The sequence below is a fragment of the Gymnogyps californianus genome, chromosome 8 (assembly GCF_018139145.2).
Source record: "Gymnogyps californianus isolate 813 chromosome 8, ASM1813914v2, whole genome shotgun sequence".
Taxonomy (NCBI): Eukaryota; Metazoa; Chordata; class Aves; order Accipitriformes; family Cathartidae; genus Gymnogyps; species Gymnogyps californianus.
In genome coordinates, this window is record NC_059478.1 from 25,797,917 (window position 1) to 25,821,181 (window position 23,265).

Consider the following 23,265-nt stretch of genomic DNA (forward strand, 5'->3'; position numbering starts at 1 on the left):
ATCTGGTCCTTTAATGTGCTGCGCTTGGAGTTCTGACGTGTACATACAATTAAAGTTTTCACTTTTTTATGAGTTACATAAGAACATAAAAATGACTGTACTTGGTCACATTAAAGATCCCTCTAGCCCAGTATCCTGCCTCTCTGAGCTGCCAAAAGCAGATGCTTGGAGAAGAGTATAGTGTATATTGAGGAAATACCTCTCCCAGCTTCCAGTAATTTGTGGCTCGCAGGTTTCCGGAACTAGAGGTGATATTTGGTTTTAGTGCCCCCAGTGGGTTTTTTCTTCTATGAATTTGTCCAATCAGTATTTGAAGCCATGTATGCTTGTAGCATCCACAACATCCTGTGGCTGAGTGTTGTAAGGCTTAAACACATTTCGTGTGGAAAAAACACTTCTTTTTGTTTGTTTTTGAACTTTCTACCTACTTGTTTCATGCCTTGTTTGTTAATTCTTGTATTGGAAGAGGCAGTGAAAAAGAGAACCCGTGTTCTTCTGTGTGGCTTATGGCTTGATAACTTTTTTATTTACCATCCCTTGCTTGTGACTTTTCCAGAGGAGTTTTAGAAAGAAGTGAGTCTATCCTTTTCATTGTCCTTGCTGTTTTCTTTGCACCTTTTGCAGGCCTGTTTGTGATTGGAGGTAGTGATGCAGGTATCAGAGGAACAGGGTTGGGGAACAATAACCAGGACTGGCTACAGTATTTCAGCGTATAACAGCCTGTAAACTTATATAGCGTATTAGATTCTATTCTTCAATCTTCTACCTGCTTTTTCGTGATTATCTTTAAGCATTGAGTTGACATTTTCGTGGAACTGTCTATTATAACTCTACAATCACTCTTTTAAGTGGTAATAGCTAGTTCAGAATGTGTCACTGTGTATATAAATTTAGGATTTTTTTTACACTATGCATCACTTTACATTTATCTACACTTGATCTTATTTGCTATTTCACAGCCCACTTAAACGGTATCATTAAGGTCTTCAGATCTTTGGCCATTGCTTTTGCAACCTTGAATAACTTTAAGCATTGTCAGCAAACTCTATCACATAAGTGTTAAGCTTCTTTGCTAGATTTTGCTGTAGAATGTTGAAGGTATCGGTCCCAGAACAGATTCTTGTGAGACTCCACTGGTGATCCTTCTTTTTTGGGAGAAAGGCCAATTGTTCCAACTTCTTATTTCCTATCTGTTAATCAGTCATTAATTCATAGTTTAATTGGCCTTCTTATCCCATGACAGTTTAGTTTCATTGAGTGAGGGCATCTTTGTCAAACACAGCTCACTTGGATTTCCATAAGGTATCAGCTTAATCATCGTATGTTTGCCGACCACATTGAAGGAGAAAAATGGAAAGTTGAGGTGAAAGTTATTGTTGCTTAGGAGTGACAGTCACTCTCCTCATCCAGAGGCATCTTATAAGCATTAGATTGTTTCCATATCATGCTTACATAATTAGTTTGAGACATTGTGATACTTATTGTGAAAGATCCCACAGAGATCATAGCCAATATTTGTCAGAGGCGCTTTTATTAGCGTTTTCTACTTCAAGTAGAAGTCAAAGGTCAAAGTTCTCATACAAAGGACTCTTCAGTGTCTAGAAGATATGACTTAAGGGGGTCATGATGGAAGTGTACAAGACCATGGTTGGTATGTAGCGGGTAGATAGCAAACAGCAGCTGACTGTGTCCTCTAGTATTAAGCTAGGAGTCAGGCTTAAAAGGAGAATCTTCACGCAAAAGATAATACATGTATGATTTTTTTTTTTTTTTGCCAAAGGATGCAATGGATGCAAAAAGCATTCAGAATTGAAGTCCTGGAGGAGGAATCTAGTGAAGATTATTAAATAGGCAGACTGCATCCACCTGAGGACAACAGCTGAAATTAACTAATGTCTAGAACATTACAACAGGGCAAATGCACGATGCTCCCCTTTACTTGTCTGTAGGGAATGTCTTTGCTATTTTTATAGGTTTTTTTCCATGACGAATGGGTGTTAGCCTGTCCCTAACAAATCTGAATCCTGTCTTCCTCTGAAAGCAAGGGGAGAAAACACAGATACGAGGAAAGTTGAAGTATTGTGGAAGGTCTAGGGGGATGGGGGTTGAGAGTCAAAAGATTAAAAACAGAGGACACTGAGCATCGCTGAACTGCATTCTCTGCTCTAAAGGCATCCAGGAAACTAGTGGGTGCTGCCCAGTGGTGCTTTGCTCGGAGGTATGACAGGATGAGGGAACAGAAACAGACCTCATGCTTGTCAGCTTTTTTCCCTCACTTCTGTCAAAGCTTCCCTCTCCTCTTGCTATGGATGGCCAGGGCCAGGAGAGGATTTATGAGTAGATTCCATGACTTTGTGATTTTGTAGGTTAATAAAGAGATGAAGGGGGAAAGCAGTAGCAGAATCTCAACAAGCAGTTCAAAGGGCTGGTAGAGAGACTGCAAGTTGTAGAGGTGGGATTTTGGGTTATATGGATCCTTTGTCTTGTATAAAGTGTAACTTGGCTGTTGCTGACGAAGAGTTGGACTGAAATGTTGCTAAACCTGGAGGCTCCCCTGCTGCATGTACGTTCATTGTATGAGAAATGTTCAGCTGATGCCAACAGGCAATCTGCATACGTAGTATTGAGAAAGATGAAAAACCTCCTTAGTCCTGGCTAGTTTTGTGTTGGGGGAGCCCTTTCTATACGGCAGTCAGTGCAGTAGACTGTCTCCAGCTGTCAATTTTGATGTGCCTGAAAAAGGGAGATCTTGCGTGTTCCCCAGACAGTACGTTTTGTCATTTCTGCATTGGATAGAAAGTATTTCCTGAGGTTTGAACAAGGTAGCTGACTTAACAATCCAATCATTTAACTATTATAGTCATTTGGCACTGTAGTGCTACAAACTTTCTGAGAGCAGCAAAAGTATTCCTTTCTTTCCACATGTCTTTGAAACTTTGTAGATATGTACGTCCCAAAGCCAAAATGGATTACTGTGGTTATCCAGTGTGATTTCCCCACATGTGCAGGCTGTGGAGCTTTCCTGAGAGATAAATTAAAACATCTGTCTTAGAAATTGATCTTATCTTAGCCTTAGATCATGGTGTGTCTGTCACCTCTTCTGGAAAGCTCTACCAATGTTTAATTATTCCTGCAGTTAGGAAACTAAACCACATCTTATTTCAAGGCTTGTTTTGTCTAATGTCCAGCTTTCAGCTGTGGAATATGCCTATGCTAGCACAGGCAGTAAAAATTCTCTACTATCTGATATCTTTTCCATGTATAAGTATTTGAAATGTAAAATCTAGCTTCAGTTGGAACAGAAGACACCGAGTTCTTTTGCTTCTAGCACTTTGTGCTTTCCCCCCGATTGTTCTTGGAGTGTGTGCACCAAAAATAGGTAGTATTCTGGCAGCAGCCTGGAATAGTGTGATCACAGACAAGGTTACTTCACTACTGTTTGATACTTGTCTTTTTACAATTTTGGGGATTGCATTATCACAGTTGGGTGTGTCGTATGAGAGAAAGTTTTGTAACCTTATGCCTATGTGGATATTTCTACTCCCTGTATTCAGGACATTGTGCAAATTGGTCCAAGACTACTTCTAAACGTTAGGTTAGAAAGCTTATCCCTCCTTCATGTTGTCTTTTTTTTCTTTTTTTTTTTTTTTTTTTGAAGGAATGGCAAACGATCTTTCCCACTGACTTCTCACCCTGTTCGTTTTTTTGGAAAGCAGTCAGTGACCGGCAGGGAGAAACTGGCCAAACCCCAGAGTGCTAGTCAGTTTTGTTTTGCCTCCACAGCTGCAAAGAAGCTGTTACCATGCTTTCCGTGCTGCGTGGCAAGCCTAGAAATTGAAGAGATCTTTCTTTTTTCCTAATCAGAACTTCTGGGCTTCAAATATAATCAGCATTTTCTCTTTTTTTTCTTTTCCCTCTAGGTGCCATCAGTGCTATTAAAGACAGTACCTCTATTGTGATGAGCCCTGTACGTAGACTGCATAACAGTTTGGTGTTCTTTGGTTATTTCTGCCATGAGTCTTCCCTTTTGTTTGATAGGTGAAGAAGCAAGCTTTTGGAGTTCAGTTGACACTTTGCTTCTGAGCTTTCTCTACACCTCTGTCTCTGAGGCTGCTGATCAGAGCTCTGTTGCAGCTCCTGTTCCGCTCCCCCAGCCATGGACTCTATGATTACCAGTTTACAACACTCAAAGCTGTTTCTTCTAACTTCGTATCAAAACCTACAGGCTGGGATGAAACTTAATCTGAAGAAGATGGAAGTTTATTTCTAAAGTTCAAGCAAATAAACAGAATCAAATGGACGTATCGCTAGCAATGCAGATTGCATTTACAATAAAGTGTAGATTTTAATATTCACATTACAGATTCCGTAAAAGCGAATATAGATTAAACATAGCCAAATATGTTCTGTAAGCATCATTGCCCCTTCTTATCAAAGGAGGGACGGAGTGCTGCTGAATTCTAGAAGATCAGGAACCATCTGTTTACATAAATACTTCTAGCTACCTGTTTTGGGGTATTGTTGCCATTTAGGGCTGATTTTACGGCAGTTCTGTCCTGTGCCTGTTTCATCAAGGGAGCTAAAGAAAGTCTTAAGGAAGACATTGGTAAAGACTCCTAAATTGCAAGCTGTGGATGTGATTTACCATTAAAAAGTCAGTTACTGTTTGTAGACCTCAGACTTCCTTTTCCCATCTCCCTTTCTTTGTTGCTCTCTAGCTCTTTTTATCATTACAGGGAGAGAGCAAAAAATAAGTGTGGTTTTTTTTTTTTTTTATAAGAAGATGCCACGTTCTAGCCTGTAAAGCTTCTAATCTGGTGAACCAGAGTCCGGAGTGTATGGTTGGCTGGCAGGCATTCTTACTGATCCTCAGAGTTTAATTTCTTAAGTTTATCCCCTTCTCCATGGAGAAAAAAAGGTTAAGAAGCCAGAGCATAGCTGCGGAAGAAGGAGCTGTTCCCTATGACATGTATGGTTCTGTCTCTGTTTTCCTCTGTGTCCTTTTCCTGAGGAGGCAAGAAAAGAAACCAGAAAGAACAAACCTCTCAATGTCCTGTAGGTATGTCTTGCTGCCTTCCGTGAGCTGATTCTTGTTGATGCCAGAGCTACTCCTGCTTGACTTCTTCATTAGCCATAGTTTTGCCTTTCTGTTATTTTGATCGGGCAGCGATGACAGCTGCTGACAATATGTTGCTCTTAGTTCATTTCTATATTTATACTAATGTTTAGAAGTACGGAGGGGCGAAAAAGTGACTGAAGAAGAGTCATCTAAAAGCAGGCAAAGGGGAATAGAGTCAAATGATCAATTCTGCAATGTACTTGTTAGTTAATAACAGAATTGAGCTGAAAGATTCATCTAGAAGCAGACAAAAGGGACGTAGAGTCAAGTGACCAATTCTGCCATGGGCTTGTTAGATAATAGCAAAATAGTGCCAAAGGGCATATGGCACTTCTCTGGCCTGATATAATAAAAACATCACTTCCCTCGAAGTTGAATATTAATGGAGAAACCTAATTTGTTTAAATCGATTTGTGTAAATCAATAAGTAGGTAAGCATTGCATCAGCAGCTTAGATGATTCAACTCGCCCATGTGAGACTTCAATTTCCTGTCACAAGTGAAGAGTAAGAGCAAATACGGTGTATTAGCCACATTCATTTCATATCTTGCATATTAGAATAGCTAAGCAGGCAGTGGAGAGATTATGAATATATAGGTGTTCATGTTGCTGATGATTTGCATCCGAGTTCAGCAGTGCACTGCATTTCTTGTCCAAAAAGAGTATAGAAGTGAAGAAGCGAAGAGAAGTCTTCTGTCAGAAGTGACTGGATTTGGTGTGGGACTACTTGTCTTTGTAATCATAATCAATTATTAGTTTGAAGGGAAAAGCTGCTGCTACTTAGTGTTTGTTACAGAGCACTTGAGGATAACAGCGGGGTGCTGTCCAAGGCTAGGATTAGGCATCTACAAAACACTCAGAAAGACTGTGGATATATTCATGACTGTATGCTTCGGGAAACCAAGTAATATCCGTGTGTGTTGTGTTGGAGGAATGGGCATGCGTTATTGACTTTAGGCCTAGAAGTTGACTTACTTCTTGAGGAAGCGCATATGCCTTCTTGCAGGACAAAGAATGTGAATGTTGTCCTGCCTGTCAAGGTAGTTCTTAGAGTCTCTAGAAAAGGCAATTCTTGATTTTTATCTGATAGGTTATTTTTATTGCCTGAGCTGCCTGTTGTGCTCCATAAGCTAACATAGCTTTGGTGCTTGAAAGAAATACAGTGGATTATTATAGATACGATGGTAGGCATTTATTTAAAAGAAAAGGTTTTTTTTACTCTTATTTAATTCTTATTCATGGAACCTGAGTAGCTGAAGCTAAGGAAGCAGTGAAGACCCACCAGGTTAGTGAGCTGTTTGAGACTAAAACAAAAAGCTTTGTCACCCATCAAGACCTTGTTCCTCAAGAACCACAGTAGCTAAATAGACAGGTCATGTAGAGTCTTAACAATTCCATTTCCACTTCAAATAATGATGTGCTGTGGCTAGTGTCTTTTTGTAGTAATGTAGTACTATTTGAGGCCTGGTGAAAATGCCGCTCTTTGGAGGAAGAAGCTGAGTCCATGGGCACTCAAAAAACTTCTACCTTTTTGCAAGGAAGTAGAAAAATCTGTTTCAGGTGAGGAAAATGCACTCATTTTTTTGATGTCTTGATAGATGTCACTCTTGGCCGTAGGAAGTTGATGCTCTGTGATATCTCACTGTAGCAGAAAGATCTGAAGGCCTTGTTTGGTTTGTAAGGAAGTAGCTCTGTTGTTACCTTTAAAACCTGCTTTAAAACATTTCTTTTTTTTTTTTTTTTTTACTTGCTCTTCCTCTAAGCTCTGTTTTTTGTCATAGTGTATTATCTAAGTTACACCTTAGGTCCCATGGACCCTAAAACTAGAAATCTGTCAGAAATTATTTTAAAATGTTCTGTTATAAATACACATTACAGTGCAGTGAGGGAAGAGGATTCAAGACTGAAAACCCAGCAATAATAAAAAAATCTAGCTGTCTAGCTTGTCCGTTTTTTGCTATTTGGAATTGCTCTAGCATTAATGGAGGTCTATTATTTACATAGAAAATAGGATGATGCTCTGTTTCTTTGCAGGAAAAAATCATGCCTTTGCTATTAGAACTGCATTGTAAATATTTTCACTTTTTGTTACAGTAAATACTTTCTAAAGTATTAAACAATAAAATACTTTCTAAAAGCTTTTAGTTGGTCTGGATTTTCATGAATGTAAAAACAAGATGGTGCTTTAAAACATTCCATGTACCTGTTTCAATTTCTAGAAGCAGATAGCACTGTTAAGGTTGGGCTGTGGGGAGTTTAAGAATTTTTGAAATGTAATTTCCGATTCAGTTGCAGTCCACACACATTTTTCATGAATTATCTATATAGGAAGATTTTCTCTGACGTTTTTTACTACGTAGTGTGACAAGTAATCCACCATAAACACTTTCAACAGTACAAAGCCAAAATAAGTTATTTAACTACTTAATTGAATGACACTTGGATAATTTTTTTTTTTGGCCTTTAGTGTGTCATGCTAGTATTTCTGAAACTCTTGTTGTAGGTGTTTGGCATCTCGGCTAATTGTGCTAGTAGTGAAAATACTTAACAATAGTTATAATAAGAAGCTGAATTTCAGTGCAGTTCTGGAGTGCTGCTTCCATTATCTGCACATTGTTGAAACATCCAGCAATCCATTCAAGACAGGTTTCCAGTAGCGCTTAAATTTGTTGCTTATACGAGGCTACATTCTGCTAGCCCTGACTTCTTACAGTGACTGTGAGCTGTCTTATGGAAATTAGCTCAGTATATGTGCGTTTACCACTTTGATATGTTAGCTGCTAGCACATCAGGATTTAAAAAAAAAAAATAAAAAATTGTAGGTCCTGCCATCCCTGTTGATTTTTCCCTATTGAATTTGATGGAAGAGTTCACAGACCAGTTTGTCTTTCATGATGGAAGAGAAAGTACAGAATGGTTACAATGGTAAACAAATGCTGGCATGCAGCATATAGAAAGCAGTTTACTAAAAACGGAATGATGTGTGTGGTTGGACCCAAACTTGAGACACTTTGTCATCTTTTCTTAATCAAGCCAAACAAAAGCTAAGCCCAAAAGGTACATCCACTAAGGAGTGAGGGGAATTCAGTACTGTCTGTGGGATGAAAACTTGTGAAAACATATTGTAGCTGCATTTCAGGAAGCTTGAAGATTTTTATGAAATGTAGTACTTGTCAGATTGATTAATTGATACTCAAGCATGTTCTTCTTTTATCCTTCAAATACACAGCTGTCATGCTTTGAGCTCAATAAGAAGGATTTAAAAAAAAAAAAAGTCTTCTAATGTACCTTCCTAGTACTATGTATAACTGGAACTTGATACTGCTGCTTATGCATGCTTTTTGTATGACACTGAGAGCCATACACATACAGGAGGACTACATAAACACCTGAGTTATACTCTACAAATGGTTTAAGCATGGTTCCATGTTTCCAGGAAGGCAGTTATCCCAGGTACTAAACTTGAGGTTTGCTTCTCTTTGCATTGAAGAGCTTACAGCTTAGAATCATCAAATTGCATTTCTCTACACTCTTTCTTGAAATACAATTTGTCATTACAAAGCAAATACACAAATTGTCAAAACTGCGTAGATATCTTTGTCCTTTATGTGGCTTGCAGAACTTTCTGAGGAAGCATGTACAAGACCCAAAGAATCTAACTTCACTAATGCAAGCGAAGCGTTAAACTCCTGGAAAGGCAAAACTGGAAAAGAGTATGTAATGGAGACTTGTGGAGCTACTTAGGGAAAAAAATGCACTGATAGGCAATGAAATAGTTTAATGTCTTGCATTGTTTTTTTTGATGTTTGTTCTGTTAATCTCCTGGTAGTTGCATGTCCTCTGTTCACTAGCTGAGAGGGCTAGCAGCAGCTCTTCTTATGATTGTATTTTTTGCCATTTGAAATGGAGTGAGACCCTAGTTTTATTTTAAAGAAGCCATTGTAAGGCCCCAGAGCAAGGAAATGTCATCTCAAAAATGGAATGCTTAATAATTAAAACAGGTTTATTAGTCACTAAAATCACACCATTCAATCTTTAATGTATTTACAAGCACTTTATTATCATAAAAATCACATTTTAATATGGAGCCTTAGAAAAGACCTTTAAAAGGAAATCAAGCGGTCAGAACTGATGTTAAGTGTTCTGGACAGCACCAGAAGATCAGAGAGTGCAAATAAATAAATTATAGTCACTGTTTTAGAGGAAAGCTTATAAATGAGTTGTATAGTTAATGCAGTGACTGTAGGTATTTAGATGTTTAAATGTTTAGACATAGATGGATGCAGTGACGTTAGTAGCAAATACGTCTTCCTCTGTTCTATTAAATGACTTAAATTGGACCTGTGCAGTGTGAAGATGGCAAAAATACATGACCCTGAAAGTTAAATTATGCATTCAGTTAGTTATTTGTATGTTCTTTGACCTTTGCGTTGGTCCCTGTTTTTGGGACAGAGGAGAATCTGTTTATAGCATTGTTTTGCCATTTTTGCAGACACTTTAGCCGAAGTGCCTGCTGACTGTAGTCTTTCAGTTTGAGCTTGAGGCCTGGTGATGTTCATAAACCTAACAGCTGGGCATTGTTTTTGTTCTCAGGCAGAAGGGAAGAAATACATGGCTTGTCCTTGGAAAAAAATTTTGGCCGTTGTTTCTTTGGGATAGGACTGTATTATGCTGCTTGATGAGGAGAAGCTTTTGTGCCAGACTATAGAGACTCCATTTCTTTGCGCAGACATTGATAAGAATTCTGAATTAGTTTATCTTTGTCTGCCATTTTGTGTGATTTCTGTTAAGAAAAGCTAAGGATTAAACGTTCGTTGTGTTTCCAAAGGTTAACTTAATTTCCTTTAGGTCTAAAGCCATTGGTAGTTTTATTTACAGTCTTGTAATCAATTGATATTTTTTTTTCCCATTCCATACATGCAGATCTGCTGTTGAGTTTGAGGGAAAATTTATTTTCAGGAAAACTTCACAGAAGTGCTTCTTATTTTTGCTGTGCATTGATGTGCTTGTCTCATTTGTGGTAGGAAATGAGAAGATTCTAGGTGGTTCATTGAGACAAAAGTATTGATGCCAAAGGAGTGGAACTTTCACTGTTGCAAACAAAAAAAGTATTTAATTTTTTTTCCTGCTGCAAATAATGATCTTCCTCAGTGATAACACCAGATTAAAACGTATCTTGGTCTGTCTTCATCAGGTATATGAACAAACAGTGTTCTAACTCTTAGCAGACCATTGTGCCGTGTTAGATTTTATTTTGCCACTAATCTCTGTCTAACTACAGATGGTTCCACTACTACTACTATTCAGGTCATAGCTGGGATACATAAAAGCATCCTGGGCAAAAAAGTAGCATGGTTAAAGAGGATTCCTGTAGTGTTTTCTGGTTTTATACTTTTCTTTCTGTGCAGTGTGCGCTATTCAAGTGAGTTTTATAAACTAAGATCAAGTCTTAAAATTGTATTACACATCTGTAGTCATTGAATGTCTAATTAGAAAAGCCCCTTTAAGTCACCTGAGTGGTTCCCCGCCAAAGTTCAGTTCATGAGTTACCTTTTTCTTTTCTTTGTTGGCAGCTTCATTTGAAACAAGCCTTGGAACAGCAGTTGGGCATGGATTTCTCTCTTCTAGCCCCCTTAGTCTTGGGACAGTTTTTTAAGGGCTATATGTCATACTGGACCAACAGAGACTTTGATTTGAGACTGTACTTCAAACTTAATGACTCTTAACATTTTTCTTTGGAAAGTGCTTTTTTCAAAAGAAGATTAGAACTCCGCACTATTAGTAAATAAGTCATTTTTATACAGCATGCACATTTTAATACACTGTAGTATTGTTCACTTGCCAAACTGTATTTTCAGCTAGTATTTTAATTTTAAACATATTTATTTGTGCCTTAGACATAGAAAATTCTATATTGTTTTAGGCTGAGAATCAAATATTAATACAGGTAGCTTCTCAGTTTTTGAAATGTGTCCCAGAGCTTCCTGTCTGTAATGTATAAAATTAGGTGAAACTCTTTTCCAGGTCCTATTGCTATGAAGCAATTGTTTGTTTATGTAAATTGAATGAACTTTTAACCTATCACTAAGTCTTGTTCATCTCAGTAGAAAAACAGAGGGAGTTTACATTCCCAATGAAAATGACTTGATTGTAACTTTGTTTATAGGAATTAATTAAACAGAATTTACACAAGTATAAGTAGGTATTTTATGTTGTTTTGCTCTTTCCCTGTGAATGAGACAGTGAGACAATGTAATGTGAACAAAAATAAATATAGTTGGAGATCTGAAAGCTCACTCGTTCCGGGGGGGGGAGTGGGGGGTGGGGGAAGCATCAGTGTTGCAGGGAATCAAGGCACCCTGCAGAATGTTCTGATAATTCTCCTCCTTTTTATAGCCAATGTGAAATCATAGGTCTTTTTACATGCACAGCTTAAGATACAGCTGTGTTTCTGCTGCTTGCCTGGTTCCTTAAGCAGTTCCCATTCTAGTCTTTCTTACAGCATAATTTTAATGAAAGTTATTAAATTCAGTGTTTTGTGTGTAATAAATATCTGAATAAATCTGTAAGAAACTGGCAAATGAGAAAAGTTTTGGCTTGTTCATACTGTGGATTATGGTCTTTAGCAAATCTAAGCATACATCTCTATTTGACTATATATTCTAATAGACAATAATATAGAAGATACATGAGTATTTCATAACGCATAGGATGCTAAAGAGGACTTGCAGTAATACTAGTCAGTAATGCTGGGATGCATCACACGCTTGGCACATCTTCTGAGTTTAATGGAAGAAAATCTTCAGAGAGAAGGTGTTATTGATGTCTTATAATACCAAATTTTATTACAGATCACATTTATTTGGTCATAATTCTTTTAATCCTTACAGCAGACAGGATTCTAATGTACAGATGATGAATTATAGAGTTGTTCATGTTTTTTTTAATCTGGCCAGGAGTTAATTTCCCTGCTCTATACAACCTTTTTATGTTTGAAATGCTCATGCTAGAATACCAGTGATAAAGGAATGATGCGGCCTTTAACGTGCAGTGTGTTTCTTCAGACTGGTTTGTTTCCAATGTAACTAGTGAGCATGTAGTGGGGTTTTGAGTCTTGATATATTGATAGTGGTTTCTTTGAGCTTCTGTAGTTTGATACAGACTTTAGTAGAGGCTCTGTTGCTCTTTCTTCCCTAGATGAAATTCTTTTGGCTTTAGGCATTTACAAGCTGAATTCAAGAATTACACTACCCTTTTGTCTCTTAGTAGGGAGATCCTGAAGTAGGATCAAATAGTTGCTTGTTTAAACCATTGTGGTGTTATTTGTAATTTCATATGAGGACCAAACATTCAAGCTGATATAATTTAATCACAAATTACCTTGTCTTCTGGACTGTGGTTCCATTAGGAACCATCATCTCAATGATCCGCAGAAAGGGGGTAATAATGTACATAGTTGTAAATATTTACTTTTGCTTTTTAACAAGCTTTTTAATGCATTCCTGCAGCTGGGAACACTTGGCAACAAAGTTAACAACTTGAACTTCCCTGGTGAAACAACATTAAAGCTTCTAATTCATTAGTTCTGATCAAACATGCCTTGGAGTTGTTTCCTGAAGAGTTAACAAGAAAAAAATCTTCCCGTTGGAGGAACAAGATAAGGAGGGTGTATCTCATAGTATAGGTTTCTGATACTATGTCTTTCAGGAAACATTCTTTTTTTGTATGTTTGTTTTTAACTGTGTGATTTTTTTTTTTTTTTTTTTTTTTTTTACAAAAGGATTTAAATTTGTTTTGTAACTTTTCTGTCATCTGCGTTATAACTGAAGATGAGTGTACAGAGGAAGCTACAGGTATTGAGAGTGTTAAATGTGTGTGTGTTACACTGTATAACTATTGAAAACATCACTGTGGCAATAATGCTTAGGTTTCCAGTTATTTTCAAAACTTAATATTGACACTAAGTTAAGTGTGTATATTTACCTTTGTGGGAATGTTGGGATTTATTGCAAAGTTCTTCAAATAAATCTATTAAAGAGGAAAAACTATTGTAAAACTCTTTTCTGTCTTTAAAATACTGACACTTTTATATAATGTAATATATTCTGTAAAGCTTTTCTCTCTTGTTGATGTAGTAAACCAATATATTATAACCCCTAAGAGGCTATGTTGATTTAATGTAATTTTCCTTGATTCTGCTGTCTCTGACGTTTTTCAGGATGCTGCTGGCAAGTACATGAGTTAAGCAGATATAGTTAAGAAGAGTCTTAGTTGCAAGTTCTTACTCAGCCTACAATTTTGGTCACATTTGGGCTCACCTCAGCTTCCTGGTAAACTGCTGACCCTCTTCCCTCAATATGTCATGTCCAGGCTAGAAAGTTAAGGCAAATTTCAGCGCTAAATACTAAAGCATAAATACTATGATTCCATTGCGTTAATTGCCTGTTATTTAGACAGATATTTAGTTTGCAATCTGTTCTCTAGGCCTTTAATTTTCTTTTTCAGTGTATTTTAAAGTATGTTAGAGAAGACCTAATGACAGGATATGTACACACTTTATATGAAGTGATGAGGAAAGGCTGAGAAGAAAAAGAATGCTTCTCAGATATGTGCACACAATCCTGACACAACAGGCTTTTATCTTTTAAAGGACAAACAGTGTTGTATTAAAAAATAGAAAATACAGCTTTCAATGTTGACTTTTTATTGCTTTAAAAAAATTCAGAAAGTGTCAAGATATCCTCAAGTTGCATTACTCATTGGTTATCTTCCTTACAGAATAGGGTAATAGTAGTGTATTCTTTGCCAATTTATTGTTTTATTGTATTTAAATTTTCATTCTTTTCTTCCTTCCAACAGTTTGCTTCCAGGTGACCTTAGGTGGTTGTGCTCATTAGGCTTAAAAAAAAAAGATTTCTCATTTTTCTTGTTAATCGATTACCTGAATAGAAAACTTTTTTGTAGACTTCCCCCCTCCTCCGCCCCCCCCCCCTCCCCCGCCCCCCAGCTAATAGTTTAACATGTTTTGGCCTGCAGATTTGAATATTTGTTAGTCACAGTTGAGTATTTTTGCTTGTTTTAGAGATCTTTAGGAAAAATATATTTTTGAGTTAGTTATAGCACAGTTACATGTGAGGAAGTCCTCCTTTGTATGATCTGTTACATCTTAAATGTAGGCCATAAAGACAGGTCTTAAGAAGTTTTTTTTCCTAACATTCGTCTGTTGCTGATCAGTCTCACTAACTGTGTGGTACTTCATCTGGCAGTTCAAGGAAGTACTTTGACACGCATCCACACTTTCAGTATTCACGTGCCGTTTGTAGATTAAGGATCTGTGCTGTGTTACTGTCTTGCAGCACCATTAAATGAACATTAAAAAAGAAAAGCTGCTGAAAATCATTGCAGTGGTATATGTGCTTGTTCTTTTATTTCTCGCTTGAATTGCTTGGGAGACTTTCCCTGTGCGATGGAATGGAAAAGATGACTGAGAAGGTTCCTTGTAGCTGTATTCTGAAATTACCAGATCAGGATTTTAACGTGACATATTAGTGTAATCTTACACATCAGGAACCAGATTTTGGTTTCTTGTCTTTTGTCTGCAGCTATTGTTGCAATCTGTCTGGTTCTCCATCTTCCTGAGTGGAATAACCCCTATGTGAGATTTCAGGCAAGAGAAACAGACTTGTATGTATTTCCAGTGCCACAACTATTTTAACTGTTTTTCTGTGCAAGTGTTCTAAGTGATCGAGCTGAAAAATGTAGAGCCTCTCACTATTCAAGAAAAGCCTTTGCCATTCTTCTTCATATCCTACTGTTTCAAGTTATGTGAGCAAACTTTTGTATACCTTTGAAGGGACTGATAGGAATAATCTTTGCCTAGCAAATCAAGATTGTTTGTGTGACACTTTTATCTTCAGCCCTAAGCTTTGCAGGATTCAGCTGGCTGTTTGAGCCTGATTTTTAGCTTGTGGCAAAAGACACAAGGCCAAAGTAAATTAAGAAGTTTTTTTTTCTATCACCTTTGAAAAGAAATTAAAGGAGAGGGGCTCACAGTCCTTTTCACACTGTGTGAGCAAGGTGTTTCTGTTACATGCTTACTAATGCTTTCATTTCTAAAGCTGCAGTAATTTTTTCTTTTCAAAAGTGGAAGTGGAGTCCTTAAAATTACAGCAGTCTGTGCTATGTAATCTATTCTTCAACCGTTTTCTCTGGTAGTCTAATTTAGTAATTTGAAAGCATGTAAACAAAATTCTGTTCTATCACTGCAAAGAGTTTCTTTATCCATTGATTTGGAATGTTGTGTAAGATCTTTCTGTCCTTTGTATGTATTGCATCTTGCTTTGGGGCAAGGACAAGGAAGGATCTCTTCCTGTGGTTTTTTTTTTTTTTCCTTCCTTGTTTAAGAGCGGTAACATAAACCACTGCTATTTCCGTGTAGTTCATCTATGAACTGCAATACTAAAGCTGGGTTTTGATGGATGAGTGAAATAAATTACAGTCTTATGAAAGACAACTCCATTGTTGTCAAGTTAAAACTTTCCCTCTTCATTGTTTTGCTGACACAATATAGGCATAGCTCTTAGAAAATGATATTTTAAACTGGCTGTGTTGTACTTAGCATTTTTTAAAACATAATAGGCTGTCTCAGAACAGTGCATGGGATTTTTTTTTTTTAATATTTGAAAAGTGAGTTTAACAGTATATAAACCTGCAGAGTGTGATTGGGGTCCCTTTCTTCAAAACATTCAACAACTATGTAGTCTTTTGCATATTGCCCAAGTGTTTAATGTGCTTAACAAAAAAAGGGCTTATGAAGAATTTTCCATATGTAATATGTACTAAGCCTATCTCCTGTAGAAGACAGGCTAGATTCTTTGGTGAGTGTGGGAAGCTGTTACCTTTCCACTGTTCCTTTCATATCTTTGTGATACAAGTCCTGGTGGGGAGGAGTTGCTTAAGCTGGGATGGCTGTTGAAGAAATGCGTATGGAATGATGTTTTGAGAAGTAGCATATACCATTGGGTTGACCTGAAAGGTGTGTGTAGGCAGGATGTTGCAGCTGAGCGGATGTTGTGGTAGAAGTAGGTGTGCCCTTCAGTGTTGGTGCTCCATGTGCTCCTTCAGTTGGGGTACTTTTGATTTAGATATTAGCGGATCCAAAAAGGCTGTGTACTGTAACTCAAGAAGAAAGATTAAGAATTTGTAATTATTTTTACCGATAAGAAGAGACTCTGTGTAAAGAGGAAGGGCAGGGAACTGGGCACATTCTTTGATTGGTAGGGTTATGCAAATGTCTTTATATTGGGTGGAAAAAAGGGGATGTAAAATACAGAAATTGCTTGTAACATGACTTAGAGTACTTTTGTTTCTGACTTTACTGCCTTTCATTACTTTGGTGCCCCGAATGAATGAATGTTGTTTTTTAAGTTGCAGTTCACTGAGAAAGGTGGGTGAGATGTATATGTGTGTGTGTTGGAGGAGAGGTGAATATGCAGCTGAGGGGAAAAAACCAAAACAACAAAACAAATAAAACCCCCAAAAACCAAAACCTTGAACAAACAACCCCAAAACCTTGAACAAACAAAGAAGTCCCAGTTAGAACACTTTTCTTCATGTTAATCTTGACATTTTAATTTTAACTGTTGATGGGTATTCTTATTAATACAATAATCTCAAAATTGTTTTTGTACAGTATTGTTCTGCTGAAATTTTTGCAGGCAAAAGAATACCTTGTTTTTCTCTCTCAAACGAAGAGAAAGTCCTGTTTTCTTGCATGTGCTGATTTTTGTTCCTTTTGTTGATTTGGATGTTAAATTAATTGTTGACTTGGAGTAACTTTACTAGATTTATTGGACATTTGTTAATGAGGTAAGGTGTACCTTTCAAGCTAAGGACGTCACACTAAACCATCATCGAGATGTGCGAGATGTTTGTGAAAGTGAAGTAGCAGCAAAGAAGCAGCTGAGAAAATTCCACGTAGCCTTATCCCTATTCCCTGATGCTCTTTCCTGTGTCCCCTTCCCCAAATTCTGTTTTCTGGCATTTGTGCTGGGTGGGAGGAACAGGACGTAAAGGGGGTGCCCCAAAGCCGCAGTTTAAGTAAGGGGTGTATTCTGTTTCTGTCTTGGATGCAGATGTATTTGCCAGGTGGGCAGGCTACCGTTTCTACTGGCACTAGCTTCTGTGTATCTTCTGCCTGCCCCCTTCCTCGCCCTGCCTCAACTCAGCTGAACATGGTGGAAGAGCAACTACAGTTGCTGCATCAGCCTGACAAGCAGGACTGTGCTTCCCCTTCCTAAAGGAACCTAAATGCACTGGTGAAGGCAAGACAATCATGGCAATGGCCTGCGCAGGGTGAGAGTGGGGAAAAAAGCTGGCTTTTCCAGGGATTTGTGTAAGCAGGCAGTACGTGGACTGCGGGGATGACCAGTAGCATCTTGTGCATAGGGCCTTTCAATAGAGTTATGACTAGTTTCAGGGAAGTAGCTAGATACTGAAGGATGCTGGGAACATTTGTTGGAATTGAAGCATAAGGAATGTGAGAGGGTAGGCTGGATAAGATTTTTAACTAATTTGCTTGTAACCTGGGGTTTTTTTGAGGTATGGTAATTTTGGACTGTCAAAGTTGGGGGAAGCATGACAGATTTTAGATGTTATAGGCATTTAGGACAGGCCATATTAAAAGTGTGTGTGTATATTTCTGTACGTCTACTTACAGACATATGTACATATGTAACCACGTTCTGCCATCCCAAATAGAAACAGCAAAGACTTTCTGCCCTTGGCCTTTGCAGCTTTCAGAGGCATGCTGGGGGACTGCGAATGTCACAATTTAAAATTACTTAGCTTACTCTTAAGTACAAACAGAAAGTGTGGTAGATGTCTTTTCAGCTCTCCAAATGACCGAAAAACAGAAGTACAGGCTGCTGGAAATGAAGGTCTTCAGTACCTTTGTGGAAAAGGTCAGATGCAAATGAAGATGTGAGGTTCTTTGCTCCAAGATGAGCAAAGAACCTTAAGATTAAAGCAATTTTCCGCTCAAGCAGTTTTCTCTACCCCAGGTCACTTGTTTTCGTGCCTCTCCCCACTCTTGCACCAACACAACTGTTTGCAACTGTGTGATGAACTGGATAAGTGAACTGACCTACTCTGTTACCCAGGTCTCTCTCTTGATCTGGTTTAGACAGTGCGGCGACTGAATGTCTAACCGTAACCAGAGGAAGAAATTGTATCAGCACAGTACCTCTCAACCTGTGAAAGGTGCACTACTGAAGCACATGTAGAGCAAAGCATTCGTGTCCCTCAAACAAATAACAAAGTTCTTTACTATTATGAAGTGCCAAAAGATTTCATGATTAAAAGGAGATGGAGTCTAAGAAAGGTTGAGAATGAATGACTCAGCTAAGTGAGGATTCTACTTCAAATCCAAATTCAGTTTTTTTTCTTGTAAAACCACTTTATTCGTGTCCTTCCTTCCTCCCTGCCCCCCCCCGCCCCCCCAAAAATTTTTTTAAAAGTTTTTAGAGTGTGTAGTCCTGGTCTGGATTTGACAGTTTGAGGCATAACACTGTAGACTGAATAGATTTGAATTAATGACTTCAGAAATAGATTTTGACCGGAATCTGCAAATTTTAATTAAACCCCACTACTGGTACATTAATTTTTGATTTAAACATGATTTAAAACTATGTTAAACCATGTGGTGATGTATCATGCAGGGAAAGTGTTCCTTTCAGTTTATTTTCTGCCTCAGATGAGATTTTATGAGGATAAGCATGGCTTGAAGTGCTGTATAGCTAATGAGAGGCATTTGAAGTAAAATGGAGCAATCCATTAAGACACGTGGAACATGTTGCACTACTGCAGAGAAGGGAGAACTTGACCGAGTTCATCTATATAGGCTGTAATGGAAAGTGTCACATTATCTTCAAATCAATGTATGATAGCTATGCTTGTCATTCTTCTTCGGGTATGAAATGAGAGTTTGACACCTCCAGAACAATTAAATGCATGAGGAAAGCACTGTGGTTGTGCTTGCCACTGTTCTACCTACTGCTATTTTGATTGAAAGTTTGCTGTATGCTGTGAAAGGAATTTACATGTGTGGGAGTGTTTCTGACAAATACATGTCTAATTTTGTTTATAGTAATAACAAAGACATTACACAAAGGATGATCTCTATCCTAATTATTATTTAGTGATACATATGGTCCTGTAGTAGAGCTGTAACTTATAATAGGAGTTTTGGGTTGCAATTAGACATTGCAACAGTTTCTTTATAGGTATATTACTCATAGACTGGATGGAATAAATATTCAAGAAATTTGGAGAAAATACTCTTTGCTTTAGCAGGAAATAGCTTGAATCAAAGCTGAGCCTAATTTTTCAGTAGCCTCTTTTTCTACGTACTATAAGAGCAAATAACTGCTGTAGCATAATTGCCTTTTCTGACTATTATTTATGATATTTCTTACAGCAATGGTGTTCAAGGACCATGTTTGACTGGGATCTTGTGATGTGCTTTCCACGCAGATGTGTGGCACAAAAGAGGGGGATTTACAATTTTAAGCAATTTTGGGGGGGAGGGAGTGTTTGGTTTTTGGGGTTTTTTTAAACAGTCTTTTATGCTTTGGAGATTGTCTGTTTCAGAAAACAGATACTTAGCTGTCATTAACAAAATTCTGCTTGTTTTTCTTTCTACAGGAGGTGATAACAGAGTCCACTCCGTTACGTTGCAGGAAGCTCAGCAATCCTGACATCTTTTCATCTGCTGGGAAAACCAAGCTCCATCGTCAGCTAAGTCAAGACGACTGCAAGCTACGAAGAGGTAGTTTGGCAAGTTCTTTGTCAGGTATGCCATTTTGTAAAGACCATATGATGATTCATTAGTATTAAAGATGCAGTATTACTTGTTGGCATAACAGTTGTAATAAAAGATACTGATAAGTCGTTTCTTTAAAACTAGAGGTGACCTCTTCTTGGGAGGGCATACAAAATTTTGTGTAAGAGAAAGATGCAAAAAGAAATATTAGTAGAAAAGAGTGAAAAAGGGAGAGTGGATTTGGAGTGAAATTCTGTATATTGCCCAGAGTGAAAAGTTAGAAGCTAAGACTTAATGTGCAAAGTTAAAAGAAGGGAGCGGTGGAACTTAGGCAACACAGTGATGCATTCTTACCTCTTATTTTTAAGGTCAGCACTGACTGTAAGCTTGCCTGCTTTGCTGTATTGTTTCTTACTGGGAAGCTGAGTTTTATATCAGGTTCAAATTATTATTTAGTTTCTTTTTGGCTTCAAAAGCACTGTAGGCATTTGTGATTCAAAGTAAAAAATCTTGCTTACTAACTAGGTGTTTTTTCAGTTTGTATAAAGTTTGTTTTTTTTCTTGTGAACACAATCTGCAGCCCTGTCAGAGAATTTAGTTTGTCAACTGTAGAACCATGGAGTGAGCATAGTCTAGTAATTAGCCAAGAAATGGAGGACTAAGCTCAGTAGTTTTCTTTTTCAAAGACTTTGTATGTGGGCTAGAGGATGGTTTCACAATTGTTTAAAGCTGGTATCAAAGTCTGTGATGCTGGCATTAGAACATACAGAGCTGCATGATCAGTCTAGAATGAAAGAGCTGATCTGCCTGAATACCACTGTTGTTCTGTAGGGTTAACTTGCAGCCCATTTCCTCCCCAATTAGGCTGACTGTTTGCTTATTTGCATGTTAGTGCAAGAACAAGAAGGCTTGGAAACTCTCAGGTGGGAGGGGAAGAGGGTGAAACCACCCATTTTGGCAGCAGCATGGGCTTGACTTACATGACTGTGAAAATACGGCCAGTCTTGGTCCCTCCGTCTTTTATCAGGAGAAGATAAATTTTTTAATGTTTGAGGTGCTAGGTGTAATAGAATTAAATAAGCAGTAAAGTATGCACGTTTTATTTTGTCTTGGCCTTGTCTTAATGTTTTATTTGTAATAAGTGGCTTGTTTCTGAAAAATGGAAACATTCATAATGTTTTGCACTCATCTAAGTTTGTTCTCTAAGGTGGGTTAATTGCTAGAGGTGAAGAGTTTATTAACTACACAGCTGTTGGCTGATTACAATGGCTGAAGATAGTACTGTAGTTTGGTGGGTTTTTTCCTCCCCCCCTGGAGTAGAAGTAAGCAAAGAAAAGTAAATAGGAGGAAGCAGGAAAGCTGGAGAAGTTCTATTTCTTTTTTAAATATGATTTTTCTGTTTGGAGCTAACATTCTTGTAAATTTTCTGTTCTGAAATAATGTTCTCCAGAACTTGTTGCTTCATCTTAATGACTTTTCAACCTACTGTGGCCTGATTCAAGAAGGGGAAGTGCCCTGACAAGATCAGTTTGACCCAACTGGATAAAGAAAATGTAGATGTTTAGATATATGTTTTAAATGTGGGTGTTTGGAATGTATGTAGGACTTGAGGCATGGCAGGGAAAGGCTTTAGCTTCAAGCTCCATCCCAAAAATAATTCCACCTTATTTTTGCAACAGAAGCAAATAAGTTTAAAGAGTATAGATGATTGTGCATGCAAACTGGTTGGCTTAGATTTGACTCTTGATGGAATTCCGTCTTCCTGGATACTGACAGGAGGAGGAGATACTGATAACTACATCTTATGGAGATAAGATATTCTTGCTCTCAAGCACTGGCATTTTGAACTGTTAGATAATTATATGATTTGAATTGCTATGATAGGATATCTTTGTTAGTGCTTTACTGAGATAAATACAGCAATGTACTTTTCTGTACTTTTAGATCTCTGCAGACAAGAGGAGTCATTGTATTTACATGTAATCTTGAAAATGAGCAAACCATGAAAATCATGTCCACAGCTGTAAGCAGCTTGAGTGGGACTGGGAAAAAGGTGCTAATATGCTGTGTCTCTGTTTGCTAGCTGAAGTTGAGCCTTCTCATCTCTCATACACTTTGATTCATTCTATTAATGTGTACTTGGCCCATTGCTTGTAACTTTCACAGAAAATTAACAAGTTTAAAAAAAAAAAAGACAAAGGCACCGCTCCCACTCCCCACCCCCCCAGCATCATGGCTAATCACATTATGTGACAGTATTCCAAATATTGTAGCTGCTTTTATGTAATGAATGTAATAGTTCACATCTAATTGTAAGGTGAAGTTGAATTTGTAAAATAGCTTGCTGCCTCTGAGAAAAAAGTATTTTTCTACAGTATATGTGATTAAAGATGTAGACTTCTTCCTGCTACTTATTGCAACAAATGTCTTAGTCCCCTGTAATTCCTGTTGTAGTATCTGAGCATGTAATAATCCGTTGAACGCAACTGTCTTCACCGTGCTTGGAAGAGGGTGTGTGTAATTTAGTCTTACAGTCCTAATTTTAAGGAAAAGAGGTATTATTCACTCCCATTTTGCAGATGGTGAAACTGAAGTACAGAGGCTGACTGACCAAAGTTACAGAGGAAGTCATCTGGAAGCTAATAATGGAACCCAGATTTACAGACTCGTTCACTTATGTGTTTTTAACCACAAGACTATCTTTCTTCTCTTTTTTTTTGTGAATTACATTGTACATAAAAGGAAACTGTCAAGCTTGATGGAGTCAAAATATGACCAACTTTGACTTTGGTTCTTTCTCATTGTGGAAATTTACTGCTTGACATTTTCAAAAAGGAGTGTATATTGACTAGGAAAAAATGTATTGAGCAGATCCTTTTAAATGATTACTGTATTTCCTGCAGTAAAGTACAACGGTGTGAACTTGTTGAGATAGAAACTACTCTTCTCACTGTTTGTGTATGTAGCATGGGAGATTAGTGTCTACACTGATCAATCAGATACAAGAGAGACTTGGGAAAACTACAGAATGTTTTGCTTTTAAGATAATATGATATTGCTGAAGAGTGAAGTTTTTTAGACAGAAAATAACCATCCATGGTTCAAAGCAAAACAATGTTTAAACATACACTGTATTCTGATCACAGCTGCATGAAATCTACTGCTGAGTGTTCCAATGGTAGGAGAAAGTGGGGATGTCTAGATGGCTAAGCTATTTAGAAGAGGTAGTATTTTACAATTATGAATGCATTTTCATGAGAATTTTTAATATTATACTTAAGACATTTTGCAACATTAACATTGCCTCACTATAAGGCAATAAATT

General features: G+C 37.6%; 1 protein-coding gene across 2 annotated transcripts in view; it reads left to right on the plus strand.

Annotated features, from left to right (window-relative positions):
- Positions 1-23,265, plus strand: part of MAST2 (microtubule associated serine/threonine kinase 2) — a 199,508-nt gene that overhangs the window by 2,664 nt on the left and 173,579 nt on the right. For both annotated transcript variants that reach the window (XM_050900979.1, XM_050900980.1), the window contains exon 2: positions 19,823-19,970. In XM_050900979.1, the coding sequence (XP_050756936.1) occupies positions 19,823-19,970 (148 nt within the window). The remainder of the gene's footprint in view (positions 1-19,822; positions 19,971-23,265) is intronic.